At 46.0% G+C, this 21,144-nt stretch overlaps 1 protein-coding gene across 4 annotated transcripts in view; it reads right to left on the reverse strand.

The window, feature by feature from the left end:
- RAD21L1 (RAD21 cohesin complex component like 1) overlaps positions 1-21,144 on the reverse strand; it is a 1,746,850-nt gene that overhangs the window by 885,499 nt on the left and 840,207 nt on the right. For all 4 annotated transcript variants that reach the window (XM_069650928.1, XM_069650927.1, XM_069650929.1 and 1 more), the window contains exon 8: positions 6,416-6,529. In XM_069650928.1, coding sequence (XP_069507029.1) covers positions 6,416-6,529 — 114 coding nt within the window. The remainder of the gene's footprint in view (positions 1-6,415; positions 6,530-21,144) is intronic.

The raw sequence follows: 21,144 nt of genomic DNA on the forward strand, positions 1-21,144 counted from the left end.
GAGCGTAAGATTCCATAATTGCATATTCATCTGTGACTGATAATTGGTATTATTTAGCTTGCACTTTCATTCCCATATTATTGTAAAATGCTGCTTAATTCTCATTAGACACTGTAGTAATAAATGCAAGCATCAACGTTTGTGTGATTGGCTTTCTTCGAGATCGAGTTCACTGTGCTTCACATAGATTCTTACTTGTGTGGGAGGGTGATTAGGAGTGATTTTATTGCACTAAGGGCTGGCCCCAGGGAAGTGTGGGTTCCCCTTTTCACTACATAGCCCTATTGTGTAAACCCTGAATAGTGCTCATCTCCCTCTTGAGATAAGTCTGCCTGCTTAGCCACAGCTACCAACTAAATCTTTGTGGTACAGACTGATACCAAAGGGGATTTATTGCATATGGCTGTAGTCTTAATCTTCTGTAGTGCTCCCTAAGGGAACTGCATAGGATTCTGCCTGCCAGGTGGCGATTTTAAAATAATCTGCCGCTTTTCTTAAAATGGCATTGAATGCCATTTGATCGTCCACTGGAGAAGCTTGGCAGGCCGGAGTGGAGTCCAAACATAAGACATCCGTGTCCTGGTCGTGAGCAGGGGGGTGTCCATAGTTCCGTCTCAACCTGGTGAGTGTCCTCCCAGCCTTCTGTGGGATCCGACTGGTCATCCACAGTGTAGTCTTGTAGGAAGGCCGTCTCCTCTTCTTCATCATAAATGTTCTGATAAGTGTCCATCTGGATCTCATCTTCTGGGTGGATAGAAGTGAACTGTTCTTGAGAAGGCCCAATATTTCTAGGAAATTTAGAAACGGGCACAAAGGGAGGGTCCTCCCGAGGTCTCTTGGGGGTAGGCTGTTCTGAAAGTGAAACAAACTTTTCCAAAAGGTCCATGCACCCTTCAAATTTTTCTTTGGTCCATTTAGATGAATCAGAAGGGTCAAAAGGTGGAACATTTTCATAATTTGTTTCCCATAGAGCTAGCCAAAGGCTTCTGACTCTCTTCGTAATCTTCTTAAGCATCGGGGAGTTGCAGCACGTCTTTCGACGTGTCTGCGGCCTTCTCCTTGTGCTTCGTTGCGTCTTTTGGGCTTCAGTCCCACTGCCGAAGCATTCCTACCAATGCTTTCAGCGATGTTCGGCAAAGTGGGGCGTGCCGTATGACTAGGAGGCCTAGCGGTAGATTTTTCCCCTACCGGGGCCTTAGAGGGCGTCGGAGTGTCAGACAAGCGCACTTCGACGGCCAAATGTGGTTTGGAGGGAGCGCCCTTATCTTTTGAAGGCCGAGTCGCAAGACACTGCTGTGGATGCGGAGAAGGCTGTTGATATTGAGGATCAGAGGATTCCTTCGAAACTTTTGGCGATCCTGTTGGCTCTTTCGCCCGTTTCACCTGTACCGTCAAAGCCGGGGCAGGGGTTGTGCGTTTAAAGTGTTTTTGCGATCTTGTACACCCTTGTCGCCGGATGTTTTCCCCATAGCGTGACTTTCGTCAGGCCTAGCGGGGTCAGGGACAGGCGTGGCGGACCTAGAGGTGTCCGTCGTGAGGTCGATGGCATCCGACACGGATGTGTGGTCATCACTAGTGCCCCCGTCACTTTCAGCGGGTGCGGCAGTGGGGGAACAAGATCCAGCCCGTGACATGCCGTAGGCAGCCCACTGCTTAACGCGGCGCTCCTTAAGCGTTTTAGGTCGAAGGAGTCTACAGACCGCGCACTGTGCTTCGTCGTGGTCAAGATTTAGACAATTATTGCACTTATCATGCTCGTCCTTCCAAGGGTATCTGGCCCTGCAAGAGGGGCAAAACCTAAATGGTGTCCTTTCCATAGCGAAAGGTAATAAAGACGATGCCTGACCTAGAGGTCAAAGGGGGGAAAGAGGAGAGACATAGCTAAAAAGATATGACCACCCGAACACTCTCTCCCTACTGTGTATGCCGGCCAGAGTACCCGGCAACGTGGACGGCTACGCCCCCAGCATTAAGGCGTTGAAATCCCCCTCAGTCTTCAGCGTTGAAAGTACCACGTTGTCTTCGGTGAAGCACAGAAAGCACCGTCAAAGTTACTATCAGGGGATAATCAACAAAGTCGATAACAAGGTATAACAAAGTCTGTTATGAAAGAGCTCCGCTATAGGGCGACCAGTTATCTGAGTGGAAAAAAACAATCTGAGGGATCTCGGCACGTGAGGGATTTTGGGTACACTACACATCACGTTAGGGATAGTGTTACAGACACGCACATGCTGACGTCCCCTTTCGGTCCCCGAAAGACAAGATGCGATACTCTGCAGTTACCACTGGATATCGGACCATTGCACAGCATGTGATTCTAAGCAGATTAACAAGCATCAGAAGTGAGAATACTGAGGGTGTGTGTATAAGGTAGGTACAGTGACATGCTAGTAGAGAAGGGTCCTATATCCTGCAGAGATTTTGCAGGGATGTCCATTAGTGTATCATTCCCCATCCCCTTTTTTCCAGCCCGGTGTGAAACATTAAAAAATCCATACATTGAACAATCTACTCAAATTCAGACTAAACAATGTTCATATTTCATCAGAATACTGAAAACCCTTAGATTATTCCCCAGTTTCTGTGAATTATTAAGGCGACCACGCAGGTCTTTTGTTTGCCCATTTCCTCCCCCCTTTCCACTGATCATCGATCACACCTAAACTCTCGGGACAATCTAACATTTCTCTTTGCTGGGGCTGTGTTACAGGGTCTTAAATCTTTAAAACCCCTTCTTAGCCCCACCCCATTCCCCCGCAGCAGGATTTGTGATATTTCTGATGCTATGTCCTACTGCCGCCCTGCTGCCCGGGGAAGTCTGCGTTGTTGCCGGTACCCTGTTAGTAGCGAGACTCTGGTGTGGCTTCAGTGTTCTCATTCATGGATCTCTCGGCAGGTGAGGAAATGCATTCCGGAGCCTTTAGTCATGCAGTAGACAAGAAAGGACTTTTGCCAAACATATAAAAAGAATCAAGATATCAGAAGAAAATGTAAGTAAGAACATTTTTGTTAATAGCTAACTTTACCTGTAAGGTCCTATACTTGGCTCTGCTAAAACACAGCTTGCTCCCCGAAAATCCCCGTTAGGGGAAACAACCTCCCTGCAGGTTTGTTGCCAGTAGCAGGTCGAGGTAAACCGATAAGAGCTTCTATGTCATCCAGATCTTGCGAGTTACGTACTAGAAGCTCGCAGGGAATCTCTGCTCCAAGGGCCAGCCTCCTAAAATCACTGGATGGACCAGGTGCCAATGTCAAAGGTGGCTCAAAGACTGATACTAAAGGAGAATGATATTGGGTACCAGGCAGGCCTGATAAGGTCAGCATGGACCTCAGCAACAGGGGATAGTGCTTTCTGCTGCAAGTTGGCCAGCATGGACTGTCATTAAACCTATAGGAGTGTTGGTGAGAAGGTCTTTGAAGGAACAGGTAAATTGATTTGTTTCTTCTCTAGAAGATGCTCCTCTGGCATAAGTCAGCAGGAAGGGGTCAGGTGGCACTGCCTCTTCATGTTTGATAAGGTTCTGCAATAAATCCTAGAAGAGGACTTGTTTCTAAACCAAAATCTCTTTTCTAGTAGTACTAATTCTTTTAAACTAGCACCACATCCATGGCCAGCTCCAGGTTTACCATTATGGAGCTGTGTTAACATCTATGTGACACACTCTCAAACAGCTTTTTGGTTCATCAACTGGCATAAAGCACAGGGATCAGTGTCACTGATCCACATTCAGGCTACCACAACAGCCCCAGTGCTTAGTAGGCAAAGCTATCTGCCCCTTAGGATGTTTTTAAGGCATGAATCCTGAATCTATGGTGAGGAGTAGGAGAGAAAGACCATTCTTTAACAGATTTGGTAAAAGCAAGTGAGAAGTTCCTGAAACAGCATCTGTGGTGCACACACAAAAAAAAAAGTAAATGGCATGTGTGGTTCCATGCAGCGACGTCACATCTAAAAAAGATTGTATTTATCCAGCCTTGACTGAGCAGGTCTTGGACTCATTCCTACAGCCATTGGTGGCTGTTCAAAGAGTGCTGGAAACGGCATGTGTCTGGAGATACTGCAAAAGTGGAAGAAGGGGTGGGGAATGGAAAACTGTGTGGCCGCATCTGAGGGACGGGCACCACCTGCGCCGTCAACTGTACTGAAGAGTTGCCATGCTCCGCTGGCTGCAAAGGTTGTTGGCAACCCAAGGCGAGTCCAGGCCAGGATTAACTATGCCTTGTGGGTCCCGGGCCCTGTTAGCGATGTGCTCGCTGGGGTGATCCTGCTGCGGTGAGTGGAGTACAATACCCTGCTGACTCTGCGGCGGTGGTGGCAACACCGACCTGCCAGGATCTCCATCAGAAGCGAGTCCCTGTGACGAATATACTGACGTGACTGATTGCCGGAGTGACATACTAGATGAGCCTCCCCGATGCAGAAGATGCCTGGATTGAAGCGTCAAATTCTCTGAGAGGTCCCTTTTGTCTTTGCACCCATACGTAGAATCTGGCCATTTTGGGAGTCTATTATGAAACAGACTCCTGGAATGATGTCCTCATCAATCCATCGTGCAGCTGCTTCTGGCCACCCAGCACCTCACCAGTTCGATTTTTGGCATTCGCATCTCCACCTCCTCTTCAAGCCTCGCTACCTATGTGGGAATCCCGGTAGTAGAGTGCAGCGCAAGGCTTTTCTCGTGGACGAGATGGCACAAGCTGTGGGGGTGCATCTTGTGTGTGTGCCGAGTGAGCCCGGGAGGAAGCGCTGTGTTGCTCTCTGGTGGACTCAAGGCTGGGGCCCTTGCCATGGGGCACACCAGCCTCGGCTCTGGTTTCAAAGCGGGCTGCCCAGCCAACAACCACTGTGAACTGCACAGAGTCTGGGTAAGAAGGAGGTGATTGTCTCTAATTACAAAGCATTTTTCACATGTGAAGAGTGGTACCTTTCACTTTCCTTGGCCAATGTCACGACTGGAAGGTAAACTTGACAAATTAACAGAGAAGGTAGCCCAGTTAGAAACAAGAATTTCTACGGTTGAACAGAAGACCAGCGAGCTGAATAAACAATGCACGGAAATATTACAGCTGGTGCAGAAAATCAATCATGAAATGGAGCCTGTGGTGAAGAATAGTAAGGTGAAGGGACAATAGACTTGAATTTCTTGAAAATGCAATGCGTGCATCACAACTGCGAATTATTGGTCTCCCAACAGGTGCTGAAGGGGGCGACCCGATAGTCTTTGTCTCGACATGGATCCCCGAGCTGCTTCAACTCGACGTGGAAGTAGACCGTATATATGTCGACAAGTGCTATACGCTTAAACATACGGGATCTAAATCCAAGTTGCCATCCGAGGTAGGTTGCACACGGTTGATGCGGCTAAGTGATTCCCGAGACAGAGACACGATCCTGAAGTCGGCAGCAGCCAAGAAAACTGTGGAATTTCAAGACCCTAGAATCCATTTCTTCCCGGATCTTTCCCCAACCACTGACAAGAAAAGAAGGCCACTGTATGTCACAAAGAAGGCTTTTTTGGAACGTGGAGTCAAAGCAGGCCTGGTCCGTCCAGCCAAGCTCAAGGAGACCTGGAATGGGAAGGAGTACCTCTTTTGGGATGCAGAGGAGGCAGAAGAACTGTTGAAATCCATACCCGCAGGGAAAGCACTTGCTGGCGATATCCGAGGAGGGACTGAGGGATAATTGAGTACCGTTTCCCTTAATCTTCTCTTGCTATGGCTTGGTCTTCTATATACACAACATGTATGGTTAGATTCGCACTGTTACACCTGCCTTCCTCCCTACTATGTGCTCTTAGGGTGTTTCCGGGTCTCTTGCCATGTATGGTCCGTAGGAAGTGCCGGTGACACATTGTAATATCTTTGGGGGCATACCTTGGGCACCTTTTATGAACAGTTTTGGTTGCAAGTGATATAATATCTAACCCCCGTAGTTAACGTGGACTTCCAAGATTATTCTCCTATAGGACTCAGTAACTGAACTGAATTGAGATTTACGATTCTGGAGCTTCCTACTTTTGTGCCTCTATTGTTTTTTACAGGGTTAAAACAAATCTTTTTCTTTTTTTAAGTGGACGAATATGTTTAGAAAATGTATCCTTCATAGACGAATCACAGGCTTTTCAAAGCAATAACCTTAAAGCCAAAGTTATTGTTAGTTGAACTTCAAGATAATCATAAAACTGAATTTTGTGTTTAATTTGCGACTGCAAGTGTATTTTGACCTATTTCTAGTAACAGGAATAGACTAGTTCAATGTTTTTCACACTTGTTCTGTTTGCTAGTACAGAAGAAAGGTAAGGATACACTCATCAGGAGCCTGCTCATGTGTATAGACAAGAAACAGTGTGGAACAACCCTGGTAAGCCAGAGTGCTGAAGAAGTAAAATAAGTTTAAAGAGGTTTAACTTACCGGTAGCATCTACTGGTTCAAGAACAAACCCATCATCTTCATTTAAAAGCAGGGTAGATTCTTTAAACGGAGACTTGTTTTCTATAGGAGCAGCAGGTGGTAGGACTTCAGACTCTGTTTGAAACACCAAATCAAAATGTAAATGTGATTTTCTAATTAAACACAACACGAATTGGCAATATATGTTTTGAAGCTTTAGCTGCAATTATCTTTCCTGTCACCCATAACTTTGAAGTTAAATTAATTCAGAAAAACAGAACTGCTTAAGGTTTGTCACTCAAACACAATCCCAAGTTAATATGTCAATCAAACAACAAAGCTGAGCGATGCATCCGCCTAAAGGGAACAAACTACATTATCAGGGGGCAAAATGGCAAGTTGCAAGCTACTAGCCAGACATACAAAAGTCACTTGCCACCTCCATTCTATACATACAAACAGCACACCATTTCCTTCTCGCCAGGAGACAAATATTACTAGCCATTGGCTAGTGGTGAGTGCCATTGTTGCACCCCGATAATCATTTAAAAAAACAGTCCAAAATAAAATGGCATATTGGGAATAGGAGTTGGAAAAGATAGCCACTTGAGAATTAGCTCCTTTACCTCTACCCAAATGCTTTACAAATGACTGCTCTCATACTAAAACCCACCTCTAGGAACAACTAGTAAACTCCAGGAACAAAGGCAGGGTCTGGGCTGAGCAACCAAAGAAAAAATGCCAGCACTTACGGATACGCAAAAGAAACACTGAGAGACCAGTCACATCTCCAGCATCACGTGAAGGGCGAGAAGGGACAGCCCTAGAGATTGCTCGGCAGTGATGCAGGCAGGTGGAGGCTCAGCAGCAACACTAGAATATACAATGATAGTGTGCAGAGGAGAGGCCCTCCGAGATTAGAGAAAGAGCAAATCAGGACAGAACAGAGGAAATCCAAACAAGGAAAGTGAAGCCCTACAGGACAAGTGCCCATGGCCATGAATGGCATTAGCCGCCTTCCCTTCTCTGGATCTCCACTCACTTAAACCTCTACCATTCTGTCATCCTGGTGGTAAGGAGGCTGTCGGGCGTTCAAAAGATGGTATTGAGAAGAGTTGTGAGTTTGTGATAAATGTAGAGGAAAGTCCCGCTCTGAAACTCTGGTCCTTTATTCAAACCACAAGAATGTGGATATGCCATTAGGGCAAAATTGAAAAATCCACCCAGAAGTAGAAAATAAATGTCAGTGAATCCTGATAAGCCCACTAACTGAGCTTCAATTGGAAACCTGTGAAGGTCTTGTTGAGAACAAAGATGACCATGCCTTCTTCTAACCCCCCTGCTGGGCTGGCAATGGAGTGCAAGCTCTTGGGGGGTTGTGGAAGTTCTAAATGGTGCGCTGGGAACCAGATGACCTTGAAAATACCCAAGGACAAACCACAAAAATGCAGGAAATCGAATCCCGATAAGTTTACTAGCCAACAAAAACAGTCCAGCGTCCCCAAAGAAGGTTTAGCCATTGGACCTCAGGCGACTTGTAAGGGAAGCTCAGAACAACAGACAGCTAACAGGGTCATCCTCATAGATATTGCTAACTAAGAGCTATCACTTGAAACCAAAATTGGCTTGATAGTTTCTGATGTCTCCTTCATCCAACACAACCAAAACAAACTGACAGTCACAGAAGTGGAGGGCAAAATTGCTGATGATACCATCAACTCTCTAAAGAAAGAAAATACAGACCTCAAAATACGCGAGTATGTCAAGACTGGAGGAGAGCGCTCGGAAACTGGAAGGAAGCTCCAGGAGGAGCAAGGAATAAGTTGCTTACCTTTAACTCCTGTTCTCCAGCAATTGTATTTCTTATAGACTCACAAGCTGTATGAATATTCCCCATCATCAGGTAGGGAATCCTCAGTAATATAGAGCAGTTTAAACTTTAAATTGAAAATTCAGTCACTTTAGTATAGTCATTCTTGGGTCATATTGCCCAAAATGATGGAAAGGGATTCCTTAGCTCCAGCCCTGGAGGCCATTTTCAGATTTGGCATAGCGTGTGTAAAGTGGTAATGTGAGCCAAGATAAAGCCAAGCAGGGTAGGAGGTAGGGTCGCGTGTGAATCTATGAAAGATACCAATGCTGGAGAACAGGAGTACAGCTAAGTAACTTATTCTTTCTCAAGCATTGGATCTTTCATAGATTCACATTTGTATGAATAGATTACACAGCAGTACCTCATAACCACAACAGGCGGAGAAAATTCCTTGAATAAACACTTAAAACTGGATACATTGACCTTACACAAACAGTTTACACAGAACTACCTGGCCGACTCTGGAATTTACCATGGAATCCCTCCCTATCGACACAGTAAAATCATGTAAAGGTGTGTACAGATCTCCAGGTTGCGCCCCTGCAGATGTCCAATAGGGGAAACCCCGGAGAGGAAGGCTCTCGTGGTGGCAACTGCCCTCGTAGAACAAGCCCTGGACCTGACAGGGAGAGGCCTGCCAGCTTGTTGATGACAGAAATAGATGCATGAGGAAATCCACCTGGCAAGTGATGACTTAGAAAGTGCATTCCCTAACCCAGAAGGGCTAAAGGCCACAAAACAAACGTTATTTCTGAATGATTCTGTGCGTGAGACGTATGTGAATATTCATCAGTAGTCATCACATCTCCCAGAGGAGGAGCCCCTTTCCATTAGGCCTGGGAGGTGAGGCTGCTACCTGATATTCCCCCTGGGGGTGGTACAGTGCCGCAGGGTCTGTTTACCTAATCAATAAGACCCCTGACCTCATCTTGAACCCACAACCTATAGATGACCATGGCGCTTAATTGTTTATTGTTGTATATGTCTTGTTGTGCCCTCAAGCCTCAAGGTCTATGGCTGCGCATAATAAATCCTTTAAAGTAAAGTAAAGGATCGCATGGGGATGGACTCGCCCCTTGAGGAGAAGGACGAATACCTGGGTAAAATTAGGCACAATATCCCCAACCTAACCTTCCCAAACACTTTAACATCTTTTAGCCAACCTTCAATTGCCAACGCTTCCATTTGCTATTGAAGCATTGTACCATTCACTGACTCTAGTACAGAGACTAAGAAGACTACCTGGGAGGCAGATACTGACACGAAGAGGATGCACAGATACAGGAAGAGCACTTCCGTGAATTTGGAGGCGCGTTCTAGCCTTCCAGGAAGAAACATACCTGAACAGACTTTAAAAAACAAAGAGGGAGTTGGCATAATGTCACACCATCCCCGCAGCAACAGTGTTCGTGGAAGCTGTTCGGCGCGGGATATTCGAAAGGCTGTAGATCAGGACACCATTGGAGAAGATACGTCTCTAGCAGTCTGACAAAAGACCCTGCAAGAAGCAGACATAGCAGTAGCACGAACTCCAGGAGGCGGTGGACTACACAGTCCGTAACGGGTGCAGAAACTGCAAGGAGCCAAAGGCTGGGAAGGTGCCACAGCGAACCAGAAGCCATCGGAAACAAGGACAATGCAGACACCAGCAGAGGCCAGAGCCTGGTGAGAAGAGCCCAGAAGGAATGAGAGAGAGAGCGGCTGAACAATGGGGGCACGAGTGTGTCCTGGAAACGGAATAACGGCACATGGGGAAACAGGGGTATGCAGGAGTACACTAATTTAAAAGCAAGTGCAAGAGGACTGCGCCTAAGAGGAAATCTTCCTCATGTCAGTGATGGTACCAAAACCACTGACCACCAGAAAAGGGTCACAGAACACAATGTGAAAGACTGTGACTTTTGAATCCGAGCATGTCTTCCTCGTGTTGGTGGTAGCCCCAAGGACACTAACCATCCGAAAAGGGTTGAGTACCCCATTGATAGAGAACAAGAGAAAGAGACAAGTCATCTTCCTTGTGGCAGTACTTGGCAGGGTAGTGAACCAAGGGGACCAATTCAAAGAAGAGGCGAAAGAGAAACCAGGGTCTGGAACTTGTGAAGGCATTATGAAGCAAGACACAGACAACCGATTCAAAGTTCAAACAAAAGGTATTTATGAACTCAAATGTCTGGCTGGTGTAAGGCCTAATTTGCCCTATACTAAGGTGGGATTCACCTATCTAAATAAACTAAGGATAGTCCGAGTGAGTAAGGTCAACTTAGCCTACCTGTGTCGAAAACCTATACTTGCCCTCACTACTAAAGCTAAACAATGTGTAGTGATGTCAGAAACCAACCTAACAGTTCTCGGACTATTTCTGAGCATCTTCCAGCTCTAGGCTTGTTCTTAGCTCTCTTCAAGTTCAAACAGTTCCACAAAATGGTCCTGGGGTTCCCTCACCCAAGTTCAACACAGTTCCACAAAAATGGTCTCGGGGTTCCCTTCCCCAAGTGCAACACAGTTCTATAAAACTATTCACAGTAAAATCCACTTGTTTGGCTAGCCCTTTCTTTCCATCACTTACATAACTTTTAGGCCGACCAGCCTCAGCCTCTTAACTCCTTCGGTTCACTCCAAGAATGGGTTCCTCGGTCTAGGCACAGTTTTCGGACCACACGGTCCAACCATCACAGGTCGCGCAACCGATAACCCTTGGCACTTTAAAACAGTTCATACTTTCTCGTAGGACTTCCTTGACAACACAGGTTTTTTTTCTGCATCTGTGTTATAAGTCCAATTATTTTTCTGTTACACTTTAATGGCCTGTTGCCTTTATCAACATGTGATTCTCACATACTTCCCTTCATGGCATTTCTTCTGGTTAACACCTTGCTTTTACACTATCCAATAGTGATATTTGCTTTGTGCACTTTTCCACTTGGTTTGCAAATGCTTTTTCTTTAACTTGGTCTCATTCACAAATGCTCATTCAAACGAAATTCTCATATCTTTTCCATAATTCAGCATTAAATCTTATTCATGCTTGACACCTTGTTCGGATTCATTAGTTCATCATTGGTCTTCCGACCCATTGATTATTATTCACAATTTTATCTCGTGCTTGGCAAATTATTTGTTATTCAATAGTTTACTTTTCCGGTCTCCAGATCCATAAGTCTTGTATTCCAGTTTGTTCAGCCTCAGCCGTCACCCACACCATGCACCTGGAGTGCCACGGCCTGATTGGACTTCCATGTCACTCACCAGTGTGTGGACGCTCCTGGGGATACATTGGTCTCATTTTCGGGTTCTCGTTCGCTCCTCTTTCACTCCTGAGGGGCTCTGGCAAGCAGTGCTCGCTCTCTCCGGTCTTTCCCGCAGCGGTTGCCAGCTTCTCAGTGTTCCCCACTCCTACCGGGGAACACACGACAATGGGCTTCACTCAGCTTCAAGCCCTCTCGTGGCCCACAGTGGCCTCTGTGTCTTCCTGGCTTTCCTTCTTTCAGCGTCCTTTTCACAGGCCCACATGTTGTCTGCTCCACCTTGGAAGGCAGCGCTCTCTGGCCCAGCTGCTCTGTCTCTCTCTTCTGTCTCTGCCTCTCTTTATTATACACCTGCAACAAGGATAGCGCAGGAGTGACACATTTTTCTTGGAAGCAAGACAATGCAGCGCTACACAGGTTCGAATCCCGATCCCGAGCTTAGACACCACATGCTGATATTAGGCACGTTATAAAAGAACAATTATAATTATAACACTCAGTGTCAGTTGCCTGACCATAATTGTTGGGATATGCCTGACCCTTACAATAATACTGGTCTCAGTACCAGAGTGGTGAAGTGAACTGTGTGAGAAAGGCATGATATCACAAGAAGGACAAGGACACAAAAGATACAAATCACCAGTTATATGTACTTCAAAAGGGGGTTGGACGAACTCCTGCCTTGCCTTAACATGAAAGATCAGAGCATACTCTACCATCTAAATAAAAAGAGAACAGTCCTAGTATGTCGTTAGTCCAAAAGAATAGCAATTAAACTAGAAAACCTATTGCCTGCCCTCACTCTATACAAGTGAAATAGGGAAATGTAACACAAGCAGAAAATCAGTGGGAAACAAAATGATGATAGAATGGCATCAAAAGATTCTTGGCCACGTTGTATAACACGTGGGTGGGGTGGAGCACTTGACGTATGGGCACACTCTGCTATGTGAGTACACCTGGGGTAGCTGGGCTCGGGCTGCCAGAGTGTGCTTGGCATTCACGTACTCCATCTCAAAGTTTGGGGTTTTGACCTCTCGGGTCTCCCTTCTCCCCAAGTCCAGGTCAATCTCCTGCGTTTCGCAGCAGCAATACAAAGGTTCCAAGCTCTTCAGCACAAACACAAAAGTCCCAAAGGAAAAGTGTATTTTAAAGTCTCTATAGGCCCCCTCAAGCGGGCCCGCCTCTTACTTTCAATTTCTTTCCCTGGTTCCCCCCTTTTGGGCTGAAACCGTTTCACTTTACTTTCTCGGGCTTCCCTTCCACTAGCTTTATTCTTTAGCATTTGCTATGTCTTATGGTACCCATAGGCTTTTACACAGTTCAATTATTTGACAAGATTCAACTGTTCGTACAATTTTCTCAGACTCTCTTCAGCCCTGGGTTGAACAAAAAATGTCTCTCTTTCAACACAATTTCTGGGTCTCCCTCGTTCGGGCTCAGACCTGTTTCAAACACAATTTCTGGGTCTCCCTCCTTTGGGCTCGGACCCCTTACACTGTGCACATTGTCTTTCGAATGGGTGCACTTTCGTTTTCCGGTAGACCTCTCTGTTACTTTATTTTACAGTTCAATTTCACTTAATTTCAAAAAGAACTTCAAGTCCCATAATGCCTTTCACAGGCCTTTTTATTTCCTACTTTCTTAGTCAAATTCCATGCTCAGGTTCCCGCTCCAGCCACACACACGCTCACCGGGATTTACTCTCTCTTGCCAGGAGACTCACTGCTTAGCGCGGCACTGGCAAGCAACTTCTCTGGAGCTCTCTGGTTCAAGATCTAGGGTCTTCCCACCTGCCCCTCAGGTACCTGGGCTTTCCATCATATGCCCAGGGGAAACAAGTACTTCTGTGGACAGAGTCAGCAGGATATGATCTGCCCTCTGGCTCTTTCAAGGCACTGCTCCTCAGCCCTGCTGCAGCCCTTCAACAACACAGGAACAGCGTCTTGGCCCTCAGCTCCCTGCCAGACTCTCCAGGGTTCTTTCAGCACTCTCCTCTGCTCTTCAGCTCCTCTGGTCCACACTGCATACCGAGCCTGCTCAAACTATGTCTCAGTGCTCCATCTTTTAAACTGACAGGGAGTGTTAATTGGAGTCAGGTGTGGGTGGTTGAAAAGGGAGGCACGACTCTGCCCGTCATCGTTAATGGGACAAGATGGAAACTGCCCATAGTAATCCATGGAACATTGGTTCCTATGGGAGATCTTCATAGCTCTGTTCCTCTTCATCCTCATCTTCGTCCCAGTGGTTTTGCAAGAAGGCAATGGGGAGGAAGTATGGGAGTTGTAGTTTTCCCTAAAGATGGAGAGAAACTTCTCTAAGTGTTTGTCAGGGTGAATGGGGCAGATGTGTGGTTGCAGGTGAATGGGTTTTAGATGATAACGTCCCATAGTGACTGTGGGTATGTCGGATAGGGATATATTTCTTCTCCTATGCCTCCCTTTAATGTAAGTACCTGTTAGAATTGGGGGAGGGGCAACGGGACAGGATTCATAACCTGTAAAGGTGGAGGAAGTGTCAGGTAAGGTTTGGCCACCTGAACAAAAGATCCCTGAGGTCCATAAGTAAGAAAGCCCTCAGGTTTCTCACAGCTGTTAGTGTTCACTACTCTCAGTCGCCTCTTCCTCATCCATGTAATGGTATGACTTAGGAGAGATGACTCACACCAGCCTATAAAGGCGGGGGGAGGGTAAAGTTGGTTCTTATTAGAAAAAAGGGGGATACCATGCCTCGCCTGTGGATATCTTTTAGGGAGAATTCTCATAAATGGCTGATTTCCCTTACCTAATGAGTCCCTCAGCAGCTTTGCTGGATTTCTAGGGTTTATTTTTTTCACCTGGTAAGAGTGTCAGTCTTTTCCCACTCTTACATGTGTTTTGCTGTGTGTGTTTTTACCATTTGTGTGATCTTGGCCTTTGGAGCCTCACCTATTCCATGAGCATCATTTTTACGTGTGTTACACAGCACCTTCAGTGCAGTGACACAGGGTTATCTTTTAGACTTCCCACTGACTCCGTTTTTCTGGGACTGACTACTGTCTCCCAGAAACATGTAAAGTTACCATTAACTTTATGTAGTCTCTTTAAACCACAGACCCAGTACACCACATCTTACATGGAGTATTGGAAAGGGTTAATTCTTATCCCTTTTCGTCTGTTTCTCTTGGAGCACTGTTTCGCTCCCTTTTCATCAAGACTTGGCTGGTGGCAGTGGTAACCACCCTATTTTTCATACCGCGGTTATCTTATATGGTATTATTTTAGGCTATTATAGTAGCCTCGAACATAAACCCGCTTGACCAAATAGATTTTATTTCGGCTCCGGCTGGGTTTAGCCGCCATTTCTTTTTTGATAAAGTCTTTCTCGTGTTTTACTCTGCGCGCCAAACCAGGTTTGGTCCCTTTGTTCGCCGTCTTTTCGCGGGCTTCTCCCTTGGTAACCCAAGTCGCACTCTGTTTGATTGGCTGGGTGTCTGTCCTTGCCAGGACAGCCATCCTGCTGTGTGATTGACAGCCAGGCTGAGTGAATGGGGGAAAACTGCATAAAAAGCAGGTCTCTGGGACTGGAAAGGCAGAGTCGCCACTGGAATGAAAGAACCAACGAGGAGCTGATGGAAGAGGACCCCTACAACGTCTGAACCGCCCGGTGAAGCCCTGCTGCAGGTCCGAATCTTCAGAATCCAACGACAGAGAAGATCCTCCAGGAAACTTCTTCCCTTGAGCTGGTGGGACCAACCAGTTTGCCCAAACTTCAAGCCAGGACCCCTCCTCTGGTCGAATTCGCTGTACAGAGCTACAGTATGCCGGCTAGCCAGGAAGGTCGGACCCTGCTTGGGTTTTAGAGAGCGCACCTTTTATTTGTTCCTTTGCTCTGTTACTGGTTTCTTCCCTGGGTAGTGCAGGACCCTCCAGTCTTCCTACTTCTTGTCAGTCCGACAGTCGCTTCAGGAACCGTGAGCCTGCAGCTACTACCAGGAACGTCCGCCTCAGCTACAGCTTCCTCTCCGTTTTAAAATACTGTGCAAATCTGGTTGTTTGTTTCGTTCAGCCGCGGTGAAAGTGTTTCAAATCTTTCCCCAAACCGAGGGCTTGTCCTTCTCTTCGAACTAACTTTTCTGCCAACCAACCTCGTCCGGAATCCGTGGCACAAAATTAACAGCGAACTACCCTGAACTGTATGATCTTGAGCAAAAGACTTTTGACCCATTGACTTTGGTCCTAAGCCTTTTCTACCTTATTCTATCACTGTAGCTTCTCTTGTTCAATTGCCCTGAGTACTTACCTGTTGGTGTGGTTCAAATTCTATTAACTTTGTTTTTCCCTCCCTCTTAAATTGCTGGAGTGCCATTTTGCTCCCACTTCATTTTGTGAGCTTAACTTGTCTGGAACTTTTTGGGAGTGGTGTGGCGTATTAAGAGTGTGATTTTTAAACTGCTTATAATAGTGTAATGTTATGCAACTGAAGAGTTAAATAAATGTATATTCTTTTACTTGAAAACCTTGAGTAAGTGTTTGCCTGAATCATAGTAATTGCTGTCCTTTGTGTAACTATTTGATACTGCCCACTTACTCTTGAGATAAGTCTGGCTGCTCAGCCAATGCTACCACTTTAACTGTGTAGTACAGGCTTGTACCAAAGGTGAACTTGTACTGTCACTTGTGGTCTTAATTGTGTGTGGTGTTCCCAAAGGATACTGCATATAATTCTGCCTAACACTGGTGTACAGCGGTGAGGATCAAAGTATAGTAATTACACTTAGAGTGCTGCCATTACCTTGGATCAACTAATCACAAGGCTAACATCACTAAAAGCAATGTCAATCATGTCTGATATGGAAAGCCACAGTCAGGAGACCCTCCTGAGTTACACTGCTGATTATTTAAGAAACACGTGTAAAGAAAGGAAACGCTCTGCCAAAAGCAAAAAGACTGAATTTATTGAAAAGTTGGTAAAGAACCAAAGTCTGGGGAGTGGATCTGAAATGCCTGACTCTCTAGCAAATGTGGAAAGTATTGAGGATGATAATATGTCTGTTAATGATGAGTTGGAAAAGGTAGATGTGTCTCTTAATATGGGCCTCTCTGCCCCCTTGCCTGCTCAGCAACCTCAACCCTTGTCCACTGGGGCCCCCCCCCAGGTCCTACACTCAGTCCTGAATTCATTGCTCTAGAGGAGATGAGGCTTTAACTGGAATTCAAACGTTTAAATGTTCAAACTGAACACAAACACCAAGAACTTAAGCTCAGAGAAATGGAGTTGAATCATGAACTAGAAATTAAAAGATTGTCTCTTGAAAATGCTTCACTACCAGAGTCTTCTAGGTCTTCCAGTCCTAAGAGACCCCTTATGCCTAAAGAAATTGTGGGTATGTATGAGGTTAAGCTTGATATTTTGGATTGGTTGGCAATGTTTGAATATAACCATGGTATTCAAGGTCTTACAGGGAATCAATTGCTTCACTGACTCTTCTCTAGGCACCCCCTGTTGCATCTGATGTTGTAATGGAGTTGTGGGAGGTGGATAGGATGGATTATGAGTGTGTGAAGCTAGCTTTAATTGCTAGATTTGGGAAGAACCCTTCCCAGTAGCTTAAGAGGTTTAGGACCCTCAAAAAGCATGATGGTACTCCTTGGGCTACCTGGGTATGCGAGTGTTTGAAAAACTTAAATGGTTGGATTAAGATTTACAGAGTAAACACTTATGAAGGAATGAGAAATCTTGTTATGTTGGAGTCTATTTTTGATTTCGGCACTCCTGAGCTCAGACAGCACTTGGCTGATTCTAAGGAGATAGATCCAAAGAAGCTAGCTAATGCTGCTGACTTGTGGGTTGCCAACAGGGCTACTGACAAGGATTCTGGGCTACTCAGAAAAAGGATGAGGGGAAACAGCCAAAGAAAGATAAAGAGAATTATAATACCTCCAATCCAAAAGAGGGACACAAACAGCAACATAAGGGTAAACCACAAGGGAAACCAAAACAGGCTAGCACACCATCTGGACCCAAACCAGATGGAGGTCAGAACAAACCCCCATTCATCAAAAGATTTGGTAAATGTTATGTTTGTGGGTCAACTGACCATGTGAAAGGGGATCCCAGATGCAAGGGTACACCTTCAGGGGTCCACACTGTCTCCTTAGCCTTCTCCCCAGAGGAAGAAGTACCTATGGCAAGCGGAAACTTTCACCTACTGGCTGATGATCCCATGAGAGTCTCAGCTAGTGTTTCTTTAGTGTCCCTGGGCTTGTGGGAACAACAGAATTTAGATGTCTATAATTCCATCCCAGAGAATACTAAAGAGTATTATAATGATATTGTTCTTATGAATGGTCAGGAAACCCCTGCCATCAGAGAAACTGGAGCCAGCATAAGTGTGGTGGATGAATCATTTTTCAAGGTGGAGGATGTTGCTAAGGCACCCAAACGCCTCACCAAGTTAGCTGGAGGCCCTGTGCAAATGCTTCCCCAGTTACCAGCTCTCATCCAGTGTAATGATATGACTGTCAAAATACCTGTTAGTGTGCAGAGTGAAGTGCCTGGGAGAGTCCTGTTGGGTAATGACCTGAAAACTCTTGGAGTTGTGTCAAGCACCCCCAGGCCTCCCAGTAAGAGGAAACAGGAGCTCACTAGGTCTGCAAGGGAGAGAACCTTGAGAGGCTCTCCAGAGGAGTTGATGGAGGAAATGATCACTCCCACTCCACAGGAGTTGCTCACCACTATTTCTAAGAAAACAGAGGCAAAGGAGAAACCCAAGACCTCCAGGAAAAGGTCAGACAGCATCCCTGTGCTACCAACAAGGACATCCCCAAGATTGTCCATCCAAAGTCACACCTGTGACTCCTACACCTGCTGAGGCAGAGTGTGAGGTGCAACCTTGTGTGGTTGAGCCAGTATCTGAAGAATCATATCTGGAAGAAGACACTGTCTTAGTTGGAGATCTTGACCCTGTTGACCATCCTGAGCTGCAGCATTTACTGGCAGAAGGTGGACCCAACAGGGCAGACTTTAGCAAAGGGCAGAGAGAGTGTCCTACTCTTGAAGGTCTTCGAGAACAGGCTGCTAACCAACTTGATGGGCAAGAAGTTGGGAAGCACAGGTTAAGCTGGGAAGATGGCCTCTTCTACAGTGAACCGAATGAGTCTATCCCTGGGGACTGCAAAATAATTGTAGTGCCCCTTGCCAACAGACTCCAGTCCTACAGTTAGCCCATGAGATGCCTTTGGCTGGTCACTCGAGTTTCAAGAAGACCAAGGAAAGGTTCTCTCTCTACTTCTACTGGCCTAAGATGGGTTCAGAAGTTGACAAATTCTGTAGGAGCTGTCACACTTGCCAAACCTCTGGCAAGAGTGGAGCCAAGCATGTGGCACCCCTGGAGCCTCTCCCAGTGGCGGGAGTTCCTTTTGAGAGGGTGGGCATTGACATTGTTGGTCCCTTTGACCCTCCCACATCTTCAGGGAACAGATTTATCCTGGTTGTAGTAGACCATGCTACAAGATACCCAGAAGCCATACCTATGAGAACTGTTACGGCTCAGGTTGTGGCTAAGGGTCTACTTGGTATTTTTACCAGAGTAGGGTTTCCTAAGGAAGTGATATCCGACAGGGGATCAAATTGTATGTCCCACCACATGCAAGCGATGTGGAAAAACTGTGCTGTCACTTACAAGTTCTCTACAGCCTACCATCCACAGACAAATGGATTGGTAGAGATGTTTAATCGTACTATGAAGAGCATGATAGGTGCTTTAGAAGAACCCCTTAAAAGAAAGTGGGACCTTCTAATGCCATGCCTTCTCTTTGCATATAGAGAAGTCCCTCAGGAGGGAGTTGGTTACAGTCCCTTTGAACTTTGCTATGGCCATCCAGTCAGAGGTCCATTGGCCCTGATCAAGGAGGGGTTGGAGAGTGCTCCTTCCCCCAAGCCAGTCAGAGTGATTGACCATGTGATAGGTCTCCGGCGGAGAATGTCACACATGATGGCAGAAGCAAGTGATAACCTGAAAGCAGGTCAGGCTCTGGTCAATCATTGGAATGACCAGAAGGCCAGAATGGTTGAGTTTACTCAAGACCAGCTTGTACTAGTTATAGTGCCAACAAAGCAGAGGGCCTTGTAGGACAAATGGATATGACCCTTCAAGGTTGTGGGCAAACTTAGAGAGGTGAAATATTTGGTGGACTTAGGCAGACCTAAGGAGGCTCCCAGAGTCTTTCACACCAACCATTTAAAGGCTTATGTCTCAAGCCCAGAAGTCGGAGCTTTGCTTCTAGCCTCAGCTCACAAGGAAGAGGAGAGTGAACCTCTACCTGACCTCCTCAGAGGCAAACCTTTAGATGAAAAAAACAGAAGGAGTTAATCTCCCTTCTCAGCTGACTTCTGAACAACAGGAGGAGTGCAAAATTCTGTTAAATCAGTTTACCTCCCTGTTTTCACTATCACCAGGCTTGACCCCTTGGGGCCAGCATGATATTCTCATTGTTTACCTGTAAAAAGCAGAGGTTACAGAATGTCAGAACATATGAGATCCCACATCAAAGGAGCGGTCAACAAGATGCTTGATCTCAGGGTTATAGAGCCATCTACAAGTCCATGGTCTAGTCCAGTTCGAGTACCAAAGGCAGGATCCAAGGAGTTGAGATTCTGTGTGGACTATAGAGCTCTAAATGCAGTCACTAAGACTGATGCCTATCCTTTGCCGAGAACAGATGAACTGGTGGATAGACTTGGTTCAGCCAAGTACCTCAGTACATTTGATCTAACCTCAGGCTATTGGCAAGCAGCACTGACAGACCATTCCAAGGAGAAAACTGCTTTCTCCACCCCAGCAGGCCTCTACCAGTTTAAGGTTATGCCCTTTGGACTAAAGAATGCACCTGCTACATTTCAAAGTATGGTTAATCAAGTTCTGAATGGATGGAGGACTTCTGCATGGCATACTTGGATAACATTGCAGTGTACAGCTCTACATGGAAAGAACATATTGATCACCTGTGATGTGTTTTGCAGGCTCTTGAGCAGGCCCATCAGACCATAAAGGCAAGCAAATGTCAAATTGGTCAGAGTAAAGTGGTCTACCTTGGTCATGAGTAAGGCCATTGCCCAACAAAGTACAAGCTGTGTAAAACTGGGCCACCCCTACTGCTCAAACCCAAGTGAGAGTTTTCCTAGGTCTCACTGGGTACTACAGGAACTTCATAGAGAACTATGGTTCCATAGCTTCTCCTTTGAATGAGATCTCCTCTCCAAATTCCCTAAAAAGGTTAGATGGAATGGGGAGTGCACTCAAGCCTTTGAAAACCTGAAGAAAGCCCTTTGTCAAGATCCAGTCCTGAGAGCTCCTGATTAATACCAACCCTTTGTTGTGCAGATGCAGAGAGATGCCTCCAGTATAGGTATAGGTGCAGTCCTTAGTCAACTGGATGAGAAAGGGAGGGAGCACCCCATTTGCTTCATCAGTAGGAAACTGAAGGAACCAGAAACAAGGTGGGCAACGATAGAGCGTGAATGTTTTGCCATTGTGTGGGCTCTGAAGAGGTTTAGAGGTTTAGACCATACTTATTACTTATACTGGAGTTTCATATGGATCTACCTTTGTGATTCAGACAGACCACCAACCCTTGAGATGGTTAATGCAA

The sequence above is a fragment of the Ambystoma mexicanum genome, chromosome 3p (genome assembly GCF_040938575.1).
Source record: "Ambystoma mexicanum isolate Mex_15411 chromosome 3p, UKY_AmexF1_1, whole genome shotgun sequence".
Classification (NCBI taxonomy): Eukaryota; Metazoa; Chordata; class Amphibia; order Caudata; family Ambystomatidae; genus Ambystoma; species Ambystoma mexicanum.